Source organism: Argopecten irradians, chromosome 7 (assembly GCF_041381155.1).
Source record: "Argopecten irradians isolate NY chromosome 7, Ai_NY, whole genome shotgun sequence".
Classification (NCBI taxonomy): Eukaryota; Metazoa; Mollusca; class Bivalvia; order Pectinida; family Pectinidae; genus Argopecten; species Argopecten irradians.
In genome coordinates, this window is record NC_091140.1 from 23,567,074 (window position 1) to 23,590,801 (window position 23,728).

A 23,728-nucleotide genomic window follows, 5' to 3' on the forward strand; every position below is an offset into this window, starting at 1 on the left:
AACTTCATAGATACACGTATGTATTTTATCCAGAACAATTAATACAAACAATACATTTGATACAATTGGATAATTATGAGGTTTTGACAGTATTAAGTCACTAAAACTCATAATTTTTACCTGTAATCGCACTACGTACTTACAGGTAGCGAGAACCAGCAATATATATTTAGGTATAAAAACAATTTTACTCTCAAGACCTGATATATGTAGATGACTGCCAGGATAGGGACCATGATTCAGCAATACCTGTTAACGTTAAAACCATGACCCTGAGAGATCGGTAATTATCATAATTCTGCTAACCATTGAGACTCATATGTTCAAACTTTTATCATCCTGTTTTGTGTTCTGAATTCTACCATTTCTCCATTTCCATGCAATCCTTTTTTTCCGTTCACTAATTTTGCATTAGTGTATCTTTTGTTTTCATTACATTTATTATAGTATTAAAGACTTTTACAGTATTTAAGACTAAAGGCGATATTATTTTACTGAGTTTTGTTCTGTGTCTTATTGTACCAGCCTTGGTTAGTATTTCTGTTTCCTTAGGGTGGTCTGTAGTCACACTCTCCATCGTAATGTTAACAATAGCGAGCCTCCTCTGGTATCAATGCGATATAGTATTGTCCATTTGTCGGTGATTCAAGAAAAATGACGGGCGATGGAAACTGTGGACATCATTTTTAAATCATCCATCGGTTTTCCTGTGACAAAACACAACACGTTTATATTTATTACAATTTCTCGTTGTGATTTGCAGAAGGTAATCATTTGATCTAGGATTTCAATTATATTGCAGAAATAGAAGTTTAACATTACATAAATACATAAATAACTTAGACATGAAAACTTAGACATGAAAAGATATCAATTACATAATTTACATACCCGACATAGCTGTGCAGAGCTTTCCGACTGGTGACTATCTCACAAAGGTGTTATCATGGCCACATTTCCCCTGATAATACGAATACAAATCCAAATTGTTTTATCTAAACGAACAGCAAAGTACTATAGAGATATGAAAAAATTCGCTTTACAATGATCTATATGTGTTAAGAGTACCAAGTAAATTACTCAACAAAACACGTTTATCTTAAAAGAATCGATCGATTCTTGTTTATCAAAATTTACAAGTATTGCAAATAGAAGTCAAATACGTCTCTTAGCAGGGATACATATGGCAAAAAGATCATGATGACTGCGACCAATTTATAAAATACTCACAAATGTAAAACAGAATAAAATCGGGAGTTTCTCAGGGTTACCATACAAATAACTCCATTACCGGCATACGCTAAAAATGGAATTAATAGTTTATGAAAGATTTTGGCTCAAATTTCGCAAAACCTCTTGAATTACAGCAAATAATAGTTTCCTCTGTTTGTAATATTATGATTGTGTGTGGGGCAGACATTGAATAGGTTCTATAAATAACCTAAACAAAAGATGACCTAGATATGACGTCATTCATGTACCTAACTGGTCAGGTAATGTATGTCGATACACTTAGCCTAAAACATCTCAGCCTAATCCGAGTTTTCCGTTGAAAATTGTGATAAATGAAGATCATCCATAGTTCAATATACCGAAAACACTTAGTGAAAACTGCTCAACGCTTTTGCTTTTGCCGAGATCCATGGTAAGCAGGCTACACATCCGTCCTGGAACACAGATAGATAATGACATGGTTTATATTTGTCTGAATTATATCACCATGTTCTATACATTAACACTAAATTATCTGTATGTAACTGGATGTAATCAGTACATAAAGAATTAAGGAATAGCTAAGAATAAAATATAAGTAAACTACTAAAACAAATATCCGTCTCGGAATCCTATTGTCTATTATGACATGTACTGAGAGGCTAAACATACATAACAAACTTATAGTTTATTTAGCAGCAATTACCGAATAATGATCAGCACCTGCAGATGGCTGTGGTTGGCCAACGAGGATACGCCCTGACGGAGCGAAGATGCGTAATTTCGGAAAAGTTGACGTAACTGACGTACCGTGCCTTATATATCCAATTCGTTCGGAACTCCTAGGGCATTTCACACCGTGCCTTATATACCTAATTCGTTCGGAATACATCGGACATTTTACACCGTGCCTTATAATATATACATGTAAACTGTTCCTTTAGTATTTAACAATGTTATATGATTTGTTTGCCAATGGAAAGATAAACATATGCCAGGAAATTGATGTGCACGTAAGGACATTCAGTGTAGAAAATTACGAAAAATGATATTGTGTTTGATTTCATAGATTTGCATTTGCCTATGCATTAGGGCTAGCAGAATAATTTACATTGAATCATCTGAGCTGTTAACTTGAATTCATCATTCGAGTCTGTTTCTTTGATTTCCCAGGACTATTAGTTTACCGTCCCCGGGCATAAATTGTGGAAAATAAACCATTATGTAGACATGCATATCAAAATAATGTTATCAAAATAACAAATATTCGAACATAATACCAAACAAAAATATACAATGTTATAACTTGTATCAATGTTATAAATATATGCCTATTTGTTTTATTTATGTCTCTGTATCTTATGGATCATGTGTTACTAGCAAGAAATCGTTAACGAAATTGCAATTTAAATCTTGTATTCAATCTACACCATCAAGATATCTTCACACAAAATCAAAAGCTGATACCAACATTTGACATCAAAATTAAAAAAAAATGCAGGAACTAAATATAAATTTTGACGCCATTGCCGAGTACGCGGTATCGGATGTACCACTATGGTACACATGATAACAAAGTTCCTTTCCTTAATCATATTAAGATATACACTGACGGCGCTAAATATTGTGATAAAGTTGGAACAGCATGCTGTACATATAATCTCTCTACCTCTATCCGACTCCCAGTTGTTGCCTCCATATGTTCTGCGGAAGCATGTGCTTTCGATCTAGCTCTTGACCGCATCGAAGAACACCACATTGAAAAGACAATCATCTGTTCTGAGGGGAGGATCCTAATTTCAGGATGATGTTATTTACTCCATCGGTTCAATGTTCAAAATGTTCTGTAATCCAGACTGTGAAACATTGTCATCGGCAACAAGAACCGGAAGTATAAATATGTCACTCATTTTTGTATCTTTGTTTTGCTGATGTTCTGAAGCCATTTCCATAACACCGGTATTAGCATGACCAAAACTGTTGGCCTCATAGCCTCGGGCGGCGTTGAACTGTATTGGTGTTGCTTTGAGAACCTCCTCATTAGGTCGCAACCATTGTTGGTGAAGTCCGACCCGAGTGTTTGTTGGTGTCTACAGTTTATCCATGATTATGTTATACTTAATCATCGTGCTATGCAGCACATTATATTAATGTCCGGGCATTAGGTAAAGGATGGATTTTCTTCGTGGGCAGTTTAAGAGCATTTCTGCAACAGAACCTTTCGTTTATGAAAAGCACAACCATTTCTCAATTAATATTTTTGAATGGATGTGAACCTTGTTCTACATATAAGAACATTCAATCAATACTGTCTTTTTCTTTGTTTTCAAATATATTACTTTTAATTGGACTGAAATAAAATGCCTTTTTGCGAAAAACTTATTTCCCCAACACAAACAAGTGCTTTTAATCGTAAAAGGTAAATTATTTAAGATCGACTTTCCGTTGTGACATTTGCACTCATTTCCCTATATACGTATACTTATATATCATTAAAATTTGCGTTTACACAAATCAATAACGTTTTATGTATCGACGTTTTGATTCATGAGACCTAGTGATGCGCATTGGGACGTAGATTTGGAGTTACTTCCTATGGGGACGGTACTGTTCCTGACAGTCGCTATGGATCCCTATGGAACGGTATTGGCGCTCATACAGTGGTCACTGTTCTTAAAGGCTGTGGCAACAGGTAGGCACCACTTTTTATGCTCGTCCTGCACATAACTATTATATGTATAAAATATACAGCAAAGAAGGGGTATCACTTTGGGACGTTTCACGGCCACTTAGTGATAAGCAAAGTAGTTGAATGAAGTAACCATAGGATCAGCTGCATATTGTTATAAAATAGAATATCCGATATTTTTTCTGGGCTTATGGTGATTTCGGGGGTCAAAAGTCAAATGCTGAAAATTCACATTCTCACTATTTAAGCCTAAGTCCTTAGGCTAATTAACTAAATATTAGAATAGAGAAAATATTTTCGTGTAAATCTTGGGTTTGTGAAGTTCATTTAAAAAAGATGATGAAAAAAATAAAAAGAAGGTTACAGTGACCTAGTAAAGTATTTGTTCTATTTTAGCATAAAAAACTTTGGTGAAATCTAATATTTTTCAACGATTTTATAGCTTGAATTTGATGTTTAATGCTTCTGCATGTGGATCTTAATATGACCTATAGGGGTATCAAATAAACATTGCAATCTGATTGGCTAACACGGTGAACTTTTACCGAACTACCATTTCCTTGGTAGCTTGTCATCATTTGTCAACGTCATGCTATGTTGTGGTCGTCCCTTGAAGTCCAAGCTGCTGTTGTACAGCGTACAGTATGGGACGTGGTCGTTGTATCAAAATATGTGACTTTTTCATAGAGGTGTTTAATCGACTTGAAATATTAAAATATGTGTAACGCGTTTTGACAGAAACGGATTTCAGTGATGAGTTTGATAGATTGAACGAATCTTAAACGTACTTTAACTTGATAACAATGGCTTGACAATAACTTGACATGAATAGACGGCATCGTTCCGTGCGCATGCTTTATATTGTCTGGCAATGAGTTTTATATTGTTGCAGCTACTGTGAAAGGTCAGAGAGACACTGAATGAGTAATATTTTATATTAATAATATCCCAAGTTAGGTACGGTGGCTGGGAGCGGACGTCAAATAAATAAAATTATTGCGTTCGAACGAAATATTATTGCGTGCGAACGAAATATTATTGCGTGCGAACGAAATATTATTGTGTGCGAACGCAATATTATTGCGTGCGAACGAAATAATATTGCGTGCGAACGAAATATTATTGCGTGGGAACGAAATATTATTGCGAGCGAACGAAATATTATTGCGTGCGAACGAAATATTATCGCATGGGAACGAAATATTATTGTGTGGGAACGATATATTATTGCGTGGGAACGAAATACTATTGCGTTCCCACGCAATAATATTTCGTTCCCACGCAATAATATTTCGTTCCCACGCAATAATATTTCGTTCCCACGCAATAATATTTCGTTCCCACACAATAATATTTCGTTCCCACACAATACTATTTCGTTCGAAGGCAATAATATTTCGTTTGTACGCAATAATATTTCGTTCCCACGCAATAATTTTATTTATTTCATGTCCGCTCCCAGCCATCGTACGATTCCTTATCCTTACTCGCGATCGGCTGAATGTTAATATGATTGATATAAACATTGATATAAACTTTATTTTATTCATTCATATACGCATATGAATAAATGAACAGATATAATTGTTGTAGATACAGGTCACTTGACACAGGGATGTTGGATATTGAATTTATTTCTCACTCATAAATATTTTTTATTATTTTAAAGTTACAAATAATTTACTTATATGGAATATTTCACAATCACTCATTGTGTAACCTCTAAGCGAACCCTTATGTGAATTTCCAAGCCTTGATTACGTTTGTACGATTTTATTTACAGTGGTGTGTTACTTTGGTATATGTTTCCAAGACCTAGGTATTGCATAATAACATCTTAAATAAAATTTCGCACAGAACCATCAAATAATAAAAGTCCATTTTTCCGAACAAGGTCTCCAATATAATATTAGAACGTTTTTCTTTTTCTTTTTGTAATCTTCCCGCGGAAATGACGTTAGTGTGGGATATCATATATTGACGCCATTCCAATTCAATAGTCGCGCACTAACGTTATCAGGCATGATGTGGTACGTGAATGAGTCCCATTTTATATTATGTTGTGTCGATATTTCTTTTTTTATTTCAATAACATTGCAAAGGCTGTAGACATGTTCCCATGGGCAGTCGTATGATGAAATACTAATGATGATAATTACAACCCTTTTCCACTAAGTACATACATGTACACCATTATACTTATCTTGCTTTGTTATGCTGTTTTGTGTTTGCTATTATACGTAATGTTTGGAAACTATTTCCCCAGATATCACAGTCATGCTTACGTGCGAGATTATCTAGACTTTAACGACCGGCATGATGATCCCGACACAAAAAGCAGTATTCCATGATAATATTGATTTGAACAAGGAAAACGTCTGAAGTCATATGAGGACCTGATGTAATGCGAGTGAAAACTACTAAGTAATAAGAATAAGCCTACACAAGTTTAGGCAAAACTGGGACATTTGATTAATTATTCAATATGGGTACTAAAAGTATAAGAGCGAGGCGTGTCGAGGGGTGTCGAGCCGTGTCGAAGTTAATCAAAATGACTTGTTTATTGCTCTGCTAGTGCTTTACTAATTGATGACATTGCCAGTTGTTTGTGGTATAACCAGAATTATCTCACAAACGATGGACTACTTATTGATGATCTCTATGACTCTATGTGGTCGTGACATATAATAATTTATATATTATAATGATCTGAAAGTGAGATTTGGACGTGGACATGCGAAATCATCATTACCTGTTTCGGCATTGTGAATATAAACAGCTTTAAGGCGGAGTATCAATTTTGGCCCTTTGGCGGCCATGACCAATAAGCATTATTTTTTGCAGATACCAGGGAGTTATGCTAGGTTTCCACTATGTTCCCGGCGGCCACGGCAGCCCCGTTTCAGGCCACCGTGGACAAAACGTGGTGACCGCGAGACAACGCAGAAGGACGTGATAGACAAACGTGAGCGGTCGTGATTACCGTGGATGCCGTGCCAGATTTTTAAACTGTCAAAAAATTTGCCACGGCAGTCACGGTACAGATGGTGAACGCCACAGGACGTAATAAAACGGCATTGACGTAACAAAACGTAACAGCGCGTACGAGGCCGTAACAAAACTTCCAGACGGTCCGTGGTGGAACGGGCAGCATACACGTTCCCGGGAATCTCACGGTGATTTCAAGTTTTGTGACGTTCTGTTGCGTTTTATCAACGTTTTGCCAAGGTTGATGGAGATTACCTGCACGTTTTGTGGCGGTTTGTCCAGGTTTGTCAAGGTTTAGACGGCTAGCCAAGGTGGGTGATAGCCGTTTTGATGCGTTCTGTCAAGGCACATCATGGCTTTTAGCGGTTCAAAGCCCGACGTAATACGTCCTATTACGGTCTAACGTTGCAAGCAATATATGATAGAGTATCACTGCCTTGCATGGTGCATTTTGCTACTTTTTGGAATTATTTGTTTTAATAGATAGAAATAGTCATTATCAAACACATTTAAACTATCAAATTATACGAAACCTATTATTGTAAAAGGCAGATTAAGTGAGAACCATTACAGAAAAAAAATGAGTAGAAACACTTGGCTATAATAATTATATGTTTATACCAAATATGGTTCAGATTTTCTTTTCTTTTAACACATTTTGTAATTAAAACGTGTTTGAAATGACATTTTCGGCAATAAATATTGTTTCATTTGCTCCAAAAAAAGCCCAGAATCAGACTTCCATCCTTAGTAAGCCTTGGCGGACCGTGAAAAACGTATCGGAGCTTGATCAAAACGTGTAAAACGTATCAGACCTCATCAGATCGTAACAGGACTAGAGAGAACGTAGTGGTATCCTTGATAGACCGTGCTAAAGCCGTAGTGTACCTTTAACCTCCGGAAACAGCACTTTCCCCTGCATCCACGGTCCACCACGTGATCCGTAAAAGACCATGCCAAAACTTCACAAGACCTAGCTCAACTTGAATACAGTGACAAAAATAGCCAAAATTCCACGGTGCACCACGTTTCGGGTAAACGGGGCTACCGTGGTCGCCGGGAACATAGTGTAAACCTAGGATTAGGCCATCATGATATGACATATGATTAAAGTCAGGTTAGAGTCACTTGAGAGTTATAGGGGTTGATCAGGAGGGTCAAGTTTCTGTTTTGTCATGTGTTGTTGGAACCAAATGATATTTTTGAATGATTTGTAATGCATTAAACTGCTTCAATATGTTGAAAATAAAATAGATTGGAAAATACAACTTAGTGTCCAAAAATAGGTCACAGTGACCTTATGTCAATTATGCAAGAATAAAATTCGTTTGGTGCCAAAATATACCAGGAAAAAATGCTATACATATCATACTATATTGCATTGAGCAATATATCTTATACAAGTTTTTATCCAAGTCTTTACATGAGGATCAGGTCACAACTACTTAAAAGCATTTATGTTCACAATCTGGAGGTTATAACCTGATTATGTGTAAGGAGACATCCATCCCCAAGTTGTTTGTAATTGTAAAGACTTAGGCACTAATGTCCCTTTATTAATAAAGAAAACAAATATGGAATGAGTGTATAATTCAGTGAGCTTGGAGCTTTACTAATTGACTATCACGAAAAAAAAATATAATCAAGTTTTGGTTATTAGGTATGGTTAATTCAGGTTGACAAAAAACTCCCTCAAAACAAAACAAAAGAAAGCATTAATAGATGGATAGATACCATTATTATTTTTGCAAACATCCTTCTTGTCAAACCGTCTGCAATTTTTCAACAACAGCTTAGACATATCAACTCAGTAAGGTCAGGCAATTTTCTTCGTATCCAGCGGGGTATATCAGTAATGAAGTATTTGTGACCAAGGGCGTGTTATGGAGAGCCTCGGGATTATCAGTAATAAAATATTTGTGATAAAGGGTGTGTTGTAGAAAGCGTTGAGTATATCAGTAATGGAATATTTTTGATAATGGTGTGGTGTGAAGAGCCTCGGGTATATCAGTGATGAAATATTTGTGATAAAGGGTGTGTTATGGAGAGCCTCGGGTATACCAGTGATGGAGTATTTGTGATAAAGGGTGTGTTGTGGAGAGCCTCGGGTATATCAGTGATGAAATATTTGTGATAAAGGGTGTGTTATGGAGAGCCTCGGGTATATCAGTGATGAAATATTTGTGATAAAGGGTGTGTTGTGGAGAGCCTCGGGTATATCAGTAATGAAATATTTTTGATAAAGGTGTGGTGTGAAGAGCCTCGGGGATACCAGTGATGAAACATTTGTGATAAAGGGTGTGTTGTGGAGAGCCTCGGGTATATCAGTGATGAAATATTTGTGATAAAGGGTGTGTTATGGAGAGCCTCGGGTATACCAGTGATGGAGTATTTGTGATAAAGGGTGTGTTGTGGAGAGCCTCGGGTATATCAGTGATGGAGTTTTTGTGATAAAGGGTGTGTTGTGGAGAGCCTCGGATATATCAGTGATGAAACATTTGTGATAAAGGGTGTGTTATGGAGAGCCTCGGGTATATCAGTAACGAAATATTTGTGATAAAGGGTGTGTTTTGGAGAGCCTCGGGTATATCAGTAATGAAATATTTTTGATAAAGGTGTGGTGTGGAGAGCCTCGGGGATACCAGTGATGAAACATTTGTGATAAAGGGTGTGTTGTGGAGAGCCACGGGTATATCAGTGATGAAATATTTTTGATAAAGGGTGTGTTGTGGAGAGCCTCGGGTATATCAGTAATGAAATTTTTGATAAAGGTGTGTTGTGGAGAGCCTCGGGTATATCAGTGATTAAATATGTGTGATAAAGGGTGTGTTGTGGAGAGCCTCGGGTATATCAGTGATGAAATATTTGTGATAAAGGGTGTGTTATGGAGAGCCTCGGGTATACCAGTGATGGAGTATTTGTGATAAAGGGTGTGTTGTGGAGAGCCTCGGGTATATCAGTGATGAAATATTTGTGATAAAAGGTGTGTTGTTGAGAGCCCCGGGTATACCAGTGATGAAATATTTGTGATAAAAGGTGTGTTGTTGAGAGCCCCGGGTATAAATAACAGTGATGAAATATTTGTTATAAAAGGTGTGTTGTGGAGAGCCTGGGGTATACCAGTGATGGAGTATTTGTGATAAAAGGTGTGTTGTTGAGAGCCCCGGGTATACCAGTGATGAAATATTTGTGATAAAAGGTGTGTTGTTGAGAGCCCCGGGTATACCAGTATTGAAATATTTGTGATAAAGGGTGTGTTGTGGAGAGCCTCGGGTATATCAGTGATGAAATATTTGTGATAAAAGGTGTGTTGTTGAGAGCCCCGGGTATAACAGTAATGAAGTATTTGTGATAAAGAGTGTGTTGTGGAGAGCCTCGGGTATATACCAGTAATGAAAGATTTGTCATAAAGGGTGTGTTGTATCATATACCAAATTAAAGATAAACGATCTGCCTGTCGATTGAGAGTATTTCAATTGTCACATTTTATACAGTTAGTTAAAAATCATACCTTTTCTGAATATGGTCGGCCGAGTTATAGACCTTTACATAGTATTACATATATAGAGAGAAAAATGTCTATAGACGCCTGTGGTCTGTCTGCCCCTCATAGATCGTGAGTAGTCTATCTGTCCTTAATAAATCGTGGGTAATATGTATGATGCTGAGAGATCGTGAGTAGTTTGTCTGTCCCCGATAGATCGGAAGTAGTATGTCTGTCCCTGATAGATCGGGAGTAGTCTGCCCGTCCTTAAAAAATCGTGAGAAATTTGTTTGTCCCTGATAGATTGTGTGTAGTCTGTCTGCGTCCATGAAAGCTCGTAAGTAATTTGTCTGATGTAAATGAATTGTGAGTAATTGGTCTGTCCGTGATCGAACGTGAGTATCTGTCTGTTCCTGATAAAACGTGAGTAGTCTATCTGTCCCTGATAAAACGTGTGTAATCTATCTGTCCCTTATAAAACGTGAGTAGTTTGTCTGTCCCTGATAGATCGTGAGAAGTCTGTCTGTATCTGATAGATCGTGAGTAGTCTGTCTGTCCCTGATAGATCGCGAGTAGTCTATATGTTCCTCTTAGATCGTGAGTAGTCTGTCTGTCCCTGATAAAACGTGAGAAGTCTGTCTGTCCCCGATAGATCGTAAGTAGTCTGTCTGTCCCCGATAGATCGTAAGTAGTCTGTCTGTCCCCGATAGATCGTAGGTAGTCTGTCTGTCCCCGATAGATCGCGAGTAGTCTATCTGTCCCCGATAGATCGCGAGTAGTCGGTCTAATACAAAACTGTTTATGGATTTAAGTAATTATCAAAATTATTTGTAAAATATATATGCTGGATAATTCCGTCCTTATATTATTTTAAATTCAACCTGCGAGGAAGGATGACTATGAAATCGTTTTTGGCTTTTTGGCTATTTTATCCGCCATTTTCGGTTTTCGTATCCATGTACCAGGTACAAAATGAATAAGCAGTTGAATCCTATCTACGCGATGCATGTGTGATAGTATCGTTGGAGTTCGCATAATCCAGAGTGAAGTCTAAATGAGGAAATTATGCTTTTTACGTAATATTACTGAATGTATGCCGTATATGTTTTCAGTATAAGGACACAGCGAAAACAAAGCAAATGGGTTCCATCTTCGATATTGTGTCACTTTTAGTAACAATCTATTAAACTTCATACATTGTTATATACAGCCCGTGAATTTTAACATTTGCGCTTTGTGTCGGTTTTTGGTTTTGATATGTGTCATCCTAATGACTACCTCAATTATTTTTTGAATGGTTGTTGATAGTAACATATCACCCTGTTAAACTCCAAACCTTAATGCACAAATGTGCCGTTCATGATACAATGAATAATAAACTGTATCATGTATACAAGTCTACAAATCCGCAAATGTACGTGTTTTAAAAGCAGATGGTGACATTAAAACTACGAAATCCGCTAAAACATAAGACTTCTCTAGTACAATATGTTGCTTCAGGTTTTAAAAACAGACGGCAAAAACTCTGCTGATGATCATGAGACTGGCATGATCAAAAAAGAAAGCCGTATCCTGACGATACCTGGCAGAATATCCCATTATTATTCATATAAAATCTGTTTTAAGGCCAGTCGTCAGATGTCAAATGCACACTATGTATGAAGAGATCCGATCGAAATTTCACCATTTTGTGCAAACGCCTTTCGGCATGATTCAAATGGAAAAGCCTGGACAGGATGGCCAAGAGCACACTTTCTAGACATTCGTTCACAATTATTTAACACTCCATACCACTAGGATGCACTACTGTTGTTTTGGGTACAAGTGAAGATAGGACATATTGTGGAAACAATGTTAAAATCTTTATCACATTTTAGTTTCCAGTAATATCTCTAGTCAATATAACTATTGATCCATTGTTCCTTTGACGTGAACTTCTTACCAGGGGAATCATTCTGGAGCACAGTACGGTGTTCTCCGAGGAATTTTGTGACAAGTAGGCGACTGATAAGTGGACTCCAGATAATCTACTATTGTGGCCAGATGAAGCAACACTATTAAAAGTTCATGAGAATATATCTGGCTGATGGTCACATGTAGGACACATTCGGGCATCATCCTGTAAGTGAAAATGATACTCAGATTACGAAGGTCATGCAAATATGACAATGTCTTTGTTGATCGAGGGTTTATGCTGTCAAACTCGAGAGAGAACCAAGGTCGTATGTGCCCGTGTAGCCAATGTCTAGTTGTATTTAATATGATACTGAACACATTTTGAAACCAGACTTTGCATAAAAATAATTAAAGAATCAAACGGTTTAAAAGTTTGAAGTTATGTAGATTTTATCAACCGTCTTTTCATTGTCGTACTGTCGCTTGGCGCACTGCCGAATTGTCGCACTGTCGTATGACGCACCGTCGCATGACTGTTTCGCCAATGCAAAAGTGCGACAAGATATAAGCCACCATTATACATGTATTGCCTATTAATTTTGTAAATATAGGACTACAGAGACTACCAATAGCGCATAAGCTATCGTATTTGCTGCTTAGCCCATTGGTGTCCTTTTGTATATTTAAACATATTTAAACGTTTGGACTAAGTCTGATATGAAACAAGTTTGAAAAAAACCTGTGGAAATATTATATACTATATATACACGAATTGGCCTTCATCTAACAATGTCCAATATTTCGTACGCAAAAAACATGATATTATTTAGATTTACATGTATTTTAATAAAATTGGTTGATAATTAGTATGTAACATATAGTTATAATAAAAGTAGATTTTATAGAGTTCATATGGAAAAGCAAAACCATCAGGTAGAGACCTGTGATAGCCAGTAGCAGGAGAGTAGGCTAGCGCGGTATCAAGTAGTCTGTCAGCTTAGGAGATGACACCCAAGATAGGCAGGACGGAATCTGATGTGCAGGATATCAAAGTGGTCAGAGGTATAGAGAAAACATGGTTAGTATCTTAAAATACAAGTTTTATTTTGGTGCGAGACTTAGGAAAGCCGAGATAACAAGGCTTTGCCGAGTCATCCCGGCTTTCCGTGTCGAGCACCAAAATAAAAACGAAAGCGAATTGACAGTTATTTACTTGGTTTCGCTCTAAGCGAGACGCTTCCTTGACGCGGAGGTAAAGATTCATTCAGTAAACCGAATGAGAGTGTACTCCTTTTTACTGCCGTGGGAAATAAATAAGCGCATTCACAAACAGTATCCGTAATATTATTCAGTGTGATATATCACTGAAACAAAATGAAAATACTCAAAAAACAATAAATACCCATTAAAGAATTACTTTACAATACATACCTTTGCCATGAGCCAAGAAAAAGACGACACCTCCATACGAGATTTTCGATAGCGTAAAAATGACGTCATTCCGGTGAATGTTAGGTCACGTTTTAGCAGGACTGAATGACGTTTCATTCACCGGAAGGTTCAAGTTCTGGGTCAAGTTAGAAAAAGTTCCGTCAGATATGGAACAAATTCACGAGATCGTATTGACGGATAAAGCATTTTGTATTGACGAATAAAGCACAAGTTTATCCGGCAGTTGTTATCGGTCAGTATGTGGGATAGTTGCAGGATAAATGGCCATCGTAGCGCAACAATGTGTAAGGTTTAGAGAATTTAGGTCGCACGTACCTTTTTAATATATGCACAAAAGGGCGGGGAGCAGTAGGTGTTAGGTTGTTAGTTATACTGAAATTTGGGGATTATTGTTTTCTTTTTTTTTTAAATTTCCTTCCATGATAAAGATTACAACATAATACAACATGATACATTTAAGTAGCAAAATACAGGTACAAATTACATAGCATTTACTGAGAATAAGTTAAATCCATCCTCAGTTAATAAGATAGTAATATTGATAATAGTAATTAATAATTAATAAGAAAAAAACACACAAAAATCATGTTTGTAAAAAGTGACATAAATTATACAAATAATAGAAAGGATACATATATCAGTTCCATGTAAATACATCTAATGTATTTGACTTTATTACATATACTAAATCTTTTAACTATCGTTCGAATTGTAGCAACATCTTATTTATAAAATATATAGAACACTCAGTAAACTGCATTCTATCAGTAGAATTCAACTGGAAGTGAAGGATTCCTCCTAGAAGTATATGAATAAGGTTATGATCTGACAAAGACTTGAGGAAAATGCTTAGTTTTGGATCAACTTCCGTACAAATAATACAATATTAATCAGTTTGGGAACAGTGTACAGCTATATGTGGTATACGCTCGTTATAAAAAATACCACAAAAATGACGCAACTCATAAATATCTGTTTTTCTTAAGTTAACACATAACTGAACCATATAAGTTATCATTCGAAGATGTTCAGGAAATTTCAGACTATAAAATATGTGGAGTAATTACGTTATGAATGAGCATAAATCTAGTAAAATCTGTATCTGTTTGCATTCTGTTAAAATTGTAATTTCTTCAAAGTTATAGACAGCGATAAAAACACTTGACTTCCATTGTATACGATTTGGAAAAACTGCATCAGAAATAAAATGCAAAAGATAGTTGAACAAATCCTATTTACAGAGTATTCTTACAATATCATGTATGAAGCCATGCTGACAAGAATTATTCAGTAGGTGTTAGGTTGTTAGTTATACTGGAATTTGAGGATGTTTTGAGAGAGTTCGGAGGGGGGTCTCAAGAATGTAGGACATACGACAACGTCCTCGTAATGGGATATTCCCCGATAGAGTCGAGAGGGAGACTCAAAAATGTAAGGACAATGGACCATTCCCCGGACAGGTCCGAGGTATAAAGGAGTCGGACATGAAGCGGGGAATGAACTGGAGGGATTTTAACATATTGGAAGTACAATTAAAATAATCTTTTAAGCAAATACCATGAGTATGTAATGTGTCACAATATTCTAGAATCATAATAAAGGTTTGGGAAATAAATAACCATATAATCAAACAATTGGTTATGAAATGGGTTATGAAAAAGTTACATCAGAACCATCTTGTAAAAGCAACATACTGTAAGCTTTATTGTTAGTATTTAGTGATTAAAATTAGTTTAACAATATATTAGCAGCATACTTTCATTTCTTCCCTTTGTACAATGTGATAAATATTGTCGGACTATTTTATTTCCTGTTTTTTCCCTCACTATTAATACATAGCAAAGATTAGCCAGTGTGCACTAGATGTCACAAACCCTTAAACAATGAACGAATACCGCCATCATTAATACAATATTTTGAAATGAAATTACACGGCAGTAAGATCTGTGGCTACAGGATGTCACTCTGAAAATTCTTGGTAATGACGTAACAAGAAATATATTGACTCGGTGTGTTAGATAAGCTCTGATTTTGCTCTTATATACTATACGTATTTAACAATTAAAGGATTGTTAGATTGCCTTTATTGGAGATATAAATGCAATATGGGTGGCTGATAAATAAAATTGGGCGCTATTCTATTTATCTGCCACCCAGATTGCTTTTGTATCTCCAATAAATGCAATTTAACAATCCTTTTATTGTTATATTTACATTTTACTTTCTAGTTCAAAATAAAACATAATTTAGATGCGAGTGAACGTTTGAATTTCCCGTTTCAGCCATTTAACCTCAACAGCCAAGTTCAATGTGATAAAAAATAGTCCCTATAAGAAATGGAAAAGATAACAAAATTTCAATGTTTTTTCAATAACTTTTCAGTTTACTTTCAATTATCCAGACATTTAAAAGGTTTTTTCATAAGTTTCATGATGGCTCATTCAATTATAATGTCAATTTTCCCGCGCGGACTAACATGGTCTCAGTAAACAAGACTTACATTTATTTTTTGTGGATATTACTACACCAAGTCTAGGCTGCATTTATATATATTGGCTCATAATGCAGATCATGATTATCATTAGAGTCATGGAAGTTGCAGTGGCAAAATGTAAATATGCTATGATATATCGACTCGAAGTTTCCATTTTAGAAACTTTGTGTTAATATACCTTCTGTGACATCATTGAGTTCTTCAGAGTAACGTCCTGTAGCCATCGTTCTTCCTGTAATCAATATATAAATAGGAACATTTTTTGACATTTTTCAAAGGAACTAAATATCTACCAAGACGTTATAATACCATATGGACCTCAATAAAGGCCCATAATAGATAAATATGTACTTAACGACTTTAGTTTCCTTACTGCTTTCTTTGATATATCCTCCCCTTAAATGATGGAAATTGTTCGCATAATGATATTTGTCAGGGCAAATGTTAAACAGGATGGCAGTGGGCATGTAAAATGTATATACTCTTTAACATCAAATACGTATACGTATTTCAAGATCATGTTCTTTTTTAAGTTCACTACATTTCGTTGTTTATTATCATTTTCAGTGTCAAATCTAAAGATTCACAACAGTATATCTTAGCATGTTTACAACTTCAACAGTCTACAACCGTTGTTGTATCGAAAACTGTAATAAATGTTTCTTTTATTTCGGGTACTGTTCGCATATAAATTTCAGTTACATAATCCGTTGTCGGACTATCGGGCCTTCAGCCTATTGGGCCTTCGGACTAATGGGCCTTAGTACTAACGGGCCTTCGGACTAACAGGCATTGGGACTACTGGGCCGTAGGGATATAAGCCGGTCACCAAATACAATACATTGAATTGATGGTCATACGGTACAGATAAATTATCAGATCACTGTGCCTCTGATCACGGGTTGCCATTCCTCCTTATAGATTCAATAGGCGTTTAGTTTGATATTTTGAATATTTTATACTTATGCACTATGTATTAATTATAATAATAATTGCTGTGTAGTATTGCTAAGATGATAACTAAGATGTTTAGTAGTTATTAGCATAAATATGAATTTTATTAATTACATCATCATCTTAAAATTATTTCCAATATTTTCTAACACTACAATTATGTAGCAGGTAAATGTAGATTAACCTATATGTATAACCTTGTAGTTGTAAAAAAAAATCTTTCAGAGTGAATTCACCAATACAGCAAAACTGGCCTACTTAACAGTCTTACTTTAAATACAGAATCCAATATCAATGACTGGTCCCAAAACTCATAGGTGGATATCCAATGGCTAATAAGCCGATATGGACATGTTTGGTCTGTATCCTATGGATGGAGGGAAACCTTTCATTGAATACTGAATTCAACAACAATAACTTTATGAAACCTTATATATATCTTCTATATACATACAGTTTTTGGCAATGCTACAAGTTTCCACATTCAAATTTAAACAACACTGTATATTAGTTGTTACTAAGAGAGAGAACTCATATAGGCTATGCTTGTTGTTTAATACTTTTTTCAAATAATATATTTTAAATAAAATTTGTTGAAATTGAAATACGGTACAGTTTGGTATGACGCGTAGTCAATGCTTCTATGTTCCAGATTTAACTTTATGCTCCGAATACCTCGTTTCTGGACTTGACGGTGTAAAGGAAGCTGACATCAGCGCTTCCACATCTTTTGATTCAGAGGTGGTTCCGAAATACTCCCGATTGTACACAGAGACTGCTGGCATGGCATGGGGTTCACGGAAACGTGACTTATACCAGTACATCCAGGTAAAATACCTCATCAGTCGTTGTTTATAAAAAACAAAGGTTTTCTTTTATTAAGTGATGATCATTAAAACTTTGCTTGACATTCGTTGTAATGCCGACCATTAGCATTAATGTCTTCTGATACATTCGTAGTTTTGTACATGTAATGCATACTCAAGGCCTGCTATCTTTAATAATAAAATTTATGATTTTTAAGGTACAAATCCTACACAAGTCTGGTCTGGTGGTATTTTCAAGCTTATACAGCTTACACTTCTATCATAATATTAGTTTCATCAATTTCATCTTCGCCCTTTCATCATTGTATTACGGGGTTCGAACCAACACCGAAATGCTATACAAGATCACGGTTTTCGTTGTCAAAATAAAGTGTGACATCGCTTTATTGCCTACAAAAATGTAATTCGTGATTGATAGTTGTGAAAACATGTTGATAAGTTAAAATGGTTGATTTCATAAAAGTGACATAACACAAAGATGTATTGCGATCAACTAGATATCTCTTACTGTCAGAATGATTAGAAAACGAAGGAGCGACGGTCATTGATGTACAAGGTAATGTTTCAGGTTTGCTGCCCACACTCCCAAAACTTTCACCCTCACTATAAACACATACTATCTGATGTCATAATGTTGACGCTTTGTCTGTAAGGTAACTGCATTCTGATGCTTTGTAGGTCGATCTTCATAGAGAAACAACAGTATACGCTGTACACTTACAAGGCAGAGGTAAACGAAGCTACCCTCAGTACGTGAAGACTTACTTTGTATCGTTCAGCAATGACAGTGTCACATGGATCAATGTGACGTCATCTGATGGCTCTTCTAAGGTGAGCTAAATTATGCCAACTATTTTCATTTTATGAATTTCTTTTTGATCAAGACATAAAACTGGTAACACGAGATTTACAACATAGACTGACATTGCAAAGTTAAAGAGCATGTATGATTTTCCAAAATTCGTTGGTCAGATATTACAGACGGCGGAGTGTCCAAAGAAGTAGTACTTGCTTACCTTACTACCAAATCTCTACATAATGCACGGGATTCGACCCACATGCGTGTACACCGGTCGTGATATTACAAATAACGTATAACTAAACTGAAATAAACACCGCACTCATCTGACCACGTTTCGTTGAAGTAATATTGTCAGCTAGACCCCAAAATAAAAACACTAATACATGTAATTAAGGATAAACTTGAATAGAATTGTATGCTGTCGAGACATAATACACAACTCTGAGTGTAATGATTGTTCACTCATTTTTCTGTGATATATATCAATATTTCTATTTTGCTTATTTGTCTCCCATTTAATGTTATACCAGATGGGCAATATCAGGCTATGAACTCCAATCTGGTTATGCGTATGTATATTTAATATACAGTAACTCAAGTACTATTATAATAACATAGTCTAGCACAGAATAGTTTATCTTACAAAATCAATATTTGTTTAACAACCAATAATATAAATTCCATGTTAATAGGAATCATAAAACAATATGTTTGTGTTATTTTAATTAATAAAAAACCCTCTACAAAAGTAACAAAAAAAAAACTATTCTGTGGACTCCGCGTTCAACATTCGTCGTCTGCTGCCTTTGGCATTGGTTCGATTCCCACAGAAATGGATGAATCCCGAATCCCGAATACTTTGATAACATCTTTTTTCCTATGAAATGATGTCGATCAAAGCCGACGTCTTTGTGAGCTGATAAAGTAATACATAGCATAAATCAATAATAAGAAAAGTGAACTAGAAGAAATTAGAATGATTAAGATGCAAGGTAGTCTAGATTTAGAGCGAAATGGACAGAGGAGGGGGAAAACCTACCAATTTTTTTTCGGCTTAGAGAACAGAAACTTTACTTCCAAAATAATTCCTAAAATTGAGGCAGATGATGGGTCCATTATAACAAAACAGAAAGACATATTAGAAAGGGTTAAGCAGTTCTATGAATATCTATATATTGTAAAGGACAATATAGTACATGTTAATCTGGAAGACTACCTTAATTTTTGATTGTGTTCCAAAACTTACAGATAGAGAAGCACATAATCTGGAAGGTATAATTACTCTGGAAGAATGGATATGCTGAGGGAGAATTATCAGTTATCCAAAGACAAGCTATAATCACGTGTTTACCTAAAGGGAATAAACCCAGGCACTTTATTAAAAATTGGCGTCCAATATCCTTACTTAACAACACTTACAAATTTACCTCAGGAGTCATATCTAATAGAATCAGATCAGTAATACATAAGTTGATAAAACTAAATCTCAAACAGAATTTCTCTCTGGTAGATACATTGGTGAAAATACAAGGCTACTGTATGATTTGATGCAATTCGCTGAAGAAAATGATATACCGGGCATGACACTAATGATAGACTTTGAAAAGGCCTTCGACTCTGTCTCATGGAAATTTATTGAAAAAATGTTAGTCTTTTTTGGATTTAAAGAAAACATAATATCTTGGTTTAAAACTTTACACAATAATGTATCTGTTTCAATTAATCAGGGGGGCAATATATCTACCTTCTTCAGAATTAAAAGGGGTTGCAGACAGAGCGATCCGATCGCACCATACATTTTCATCTTATGTGCTGAAGTTCTAGCTATCAGAGTGCGAAATAATAAAAAAATCAAAGGTATTAAAGCAGGTGAGTTACCTATTCTTTTATCTCAATATGCGGACGACACATTCTTTTCCCTAGATGGATCTCAATTTTCATTATCTGAGTCATTAAAAGAATTAAATGCTTATACCAATATTTCAGGACTTATGGTAAACATTGATAAAAATCAAATCATATGGATAGGGTCAAAAAAATACAGTCAGGACCCATATATGCCAGAACTATTTTTTCCAGTGGGGGCAAGAAAAAATGTAATCTTCTTGGGATAGACGTTGATGTGAACTGCATAATATGCCTAAAGTTAACTATGACAAGAAGATAGTTAAGCTAAAAGCTCTTATAAATACATGGAAAAAGAAATCTTACTCCAATAGGGAAAATCCATATGATCAATTTTCAATTTTTCAATTCTGCCCAACCCAGATGAAAAGACATTCAATATTATTAATTCAATTTTATATGGATTCTTATGGAATAGTAAAGTTGACAAAATTAAAAGGGAAATTGTTGTTCAAGATTAAATAAATGGTGGGTTGAAAATGGTAAATAAAATAGCTTTTGCTAATGCACTGAAACTAGGATGGTCCAGAAGACTGTATCATACACCAGGTAAATGGTCTTCAATATTAAGTACAAGTGTTAACACATATATTGTATTCAATCTCGGTGGGGAGTATATACACAATTATCTTAATTATTGTAATAATAAATTTTGGAAGGATGTTTTAGAGTGTGGTATAAAACGCAAATAATAAATGATTCAACTGCAGATAGAGAGAAGTCAATATTGGAAAGATCTATTTTGGTTTAGCAGGGACATTACTTTTGCAGGATAACCGGTGTTTTATAAACAATGGTATAATAAAGGAGTAAGAACTATAGCAGACTTGTTTGAAGCCAATAGCATTGATAAATTTCTCGTTTTTGAGGATTTTAAACAGACATACAAGTTGACAACTGATTATCTCGCATATCGGGGGATATTGTCCTTTACATTATCCTTTATATCATCAAAAAAATCAGCCAATACAAACCACTTCCATTAAGAAAGTATACAAATGTATATGTTACAAACTGTAATTTTCATCAAGTTTACTCGCACCAACATGGAAACGTGAAAAGAAGTTTTTCAATATCAATGCAGGCTAACTTAAAATTGCAACCGTTAATTAATGTTCTTTTCGTTAATCATTTAATATTCAATAAATTTAAGCCGTGTGTCATCAGGTTGTGTTTCCCTTGTGTACAGGGACTCGTATACAAGGTATGATGTTTCTTCACCTTGCAGTAATGGAGAAAGTTACCCATGTTTTTTTACACATATTTATAAAGGTTATAATGACCTAGTTTAATACACACCGCTTTACGCAGGTCGACTCAGTATCATGTTAAAGTTCATAGAAGACAGGACTGAGAGAAAACTATGCTGATATCATACACATTGTTTGTTTAAAGTTTATATGATTTAGTGGTCTGAATATTTTACCGAATTACGTATAACATAAGATAAGATCATATAAACATAAGATACACAAGGAATTAACAGGTGAGATAGCAAAAAAAGTTTCACAATAAGTTTCATTCATATACGCTATCACAGTCACACATATATTACTATGAAATCAAATCATTAGAAAAACTATCCATTTTCACCTAGTGACTTCGTTACCTATTACCGCGATCATAACATGCGGTCAGTTATCTTCCAAATAATCAAATTGACACGACTATTTTCTTTTTTTATAGAAAGTTGATAAACACATTTGATAGTACATTATTTGAGACCTACAAAATTTGACCTTAAATCAGCGGTCGCCATGTTCATGTGAGTCAAAGTAACAAGAATGAGCAGGACTGGATTACGTTTTTAACATAAACATATTGAAATTTTGTAATATATATATATTGTCATTGCAATTGACGAGGCGGTTTTCTATAGTTGTTGACAGGAAATAGCGACACAAACACAGTAGTGAAGGCCGACATTGACCCCACGGTCACCGGGAGATACTTCCGTATTAACCCTCAATCATGGCATAATCACATCAGTCTCCGATTCGACATCAGTGGATGTTACCGTATCTCGACTGCCGAATTGACAGGTAATAGCAAGCTTTATACCAGGTAAAAATGTTAGTATCAATGTTCATAACTTCGCCTTAAAAATGTTAATATGAAATTAAGAGACGTCTTTTCGAGGAACTAAGGAAACTCGCAAATATGATTTAGAATCTTCAATTCGTGAAAGAAAAAAATGTTAATTTGAAAAAGTGGATACTTATTTGATTGTATGAACGACTATCTGTAGAAATTAATTTAACCTTGACTCTTGAAAGCTTCATATGTATGAACAACTATTATCTTCACAATAATGTTCATATGTACGCTTGGTATATATAAACAGTGTTCTATTCGATGTTAAACCGAAGTTTTATATTTGGATGCTAAAAAAGTGTCAAAGCTATATACTAATGTCAATATTGAAGAGTCGCGGGGTCATAAAATAGATAATTGATTAAAAAGAAAATGGCTGCCTTTTTACTTCCGGCCTTTAATGATGATAGCTATCGAATACGTGGTAAATTAATGTAAAAATAATGAAGTTAACGTACAACAATTTAAATCATTTTAGAAATGAAAAAAAGAGAAAGAAAAAAAAAACAATAAATCAAAGATGATCATTATCAAAACAAATTGCCAAATTCGACGTTTCATTTAGTTTTTGTGATACCATTGAGTGCCCATATCCTTTTGGGTGCAAAATAAGACATTAAGGTTACCTTGTCTTTATTCATAATTACCACAACTATACCGTGCTATCGCGTTTCAACAACGCTTGAATGTTTTCATAAATGACATTCAGTGTTTAGGGGAGGTAACTAAACACAGATGTGACACTCAATATATATCAACCAATCAAATGAGAGTTACTTTCGTTTTGCCCTTGCCATTAATACTTAAAATGTTTCTTCAATAATTAACTTCTACACATTCGGAAAATATTTCTTTAACTTAAAAAAACATATTTAAAACGACTCTCTCGACTGAATTTTGACATCGGTAAATCAATTATCATTGGAAATAT

General features: G+C 35.2%; 2 protein-coding genes across 3 annotated transcripts in view; both read left to right on the forward strand.

Moving 5' to 3' along the window:
• LOC138327904 (low-density lipoprotein receptor-related protein 2-like) overlaps positions 1-23,728 on the forward strand; it is a 93,742-nt gene that overhangs the window by 17,720 nt on the left and 52,294 nt on the right. The window lies entirely within an intron of this gene.
• LOC138327907 (uncharacterized) overlaps positions 1-23,728 on the forward strand; it is a 47,344-nt gene that overhangs the window by 8,587 nt on the left and 15,029 nt on the right. Inside the window, exons 1-4 of one of the 2 annotated variants that reach the window (XM_069274359.1) lie at positions 3,745-3,904; positions 17,822-17,997; positions 18,675-18,827; positions 22,583-22,745. In XM_069274359.1, coding sequence (XP_069130460.1) covers positions 3,760-3,904; positions 17,822-17,997; positions 18,675-18,827; positions 22,583-22,745 — 637 coding nt within the window. In that variant the 5' untranslated portion in view covers positions 3,745-3,759. Of the gene's footprint in view, positions 1-3,744; positions 3,905-17,821; positions 17,998-18,674; positions 18,828-22,582; positions 22,746-23,728 lie in introns of those variants that run through there. The other variant, XM_069274360.1, reaches the window with a different exon arrangement.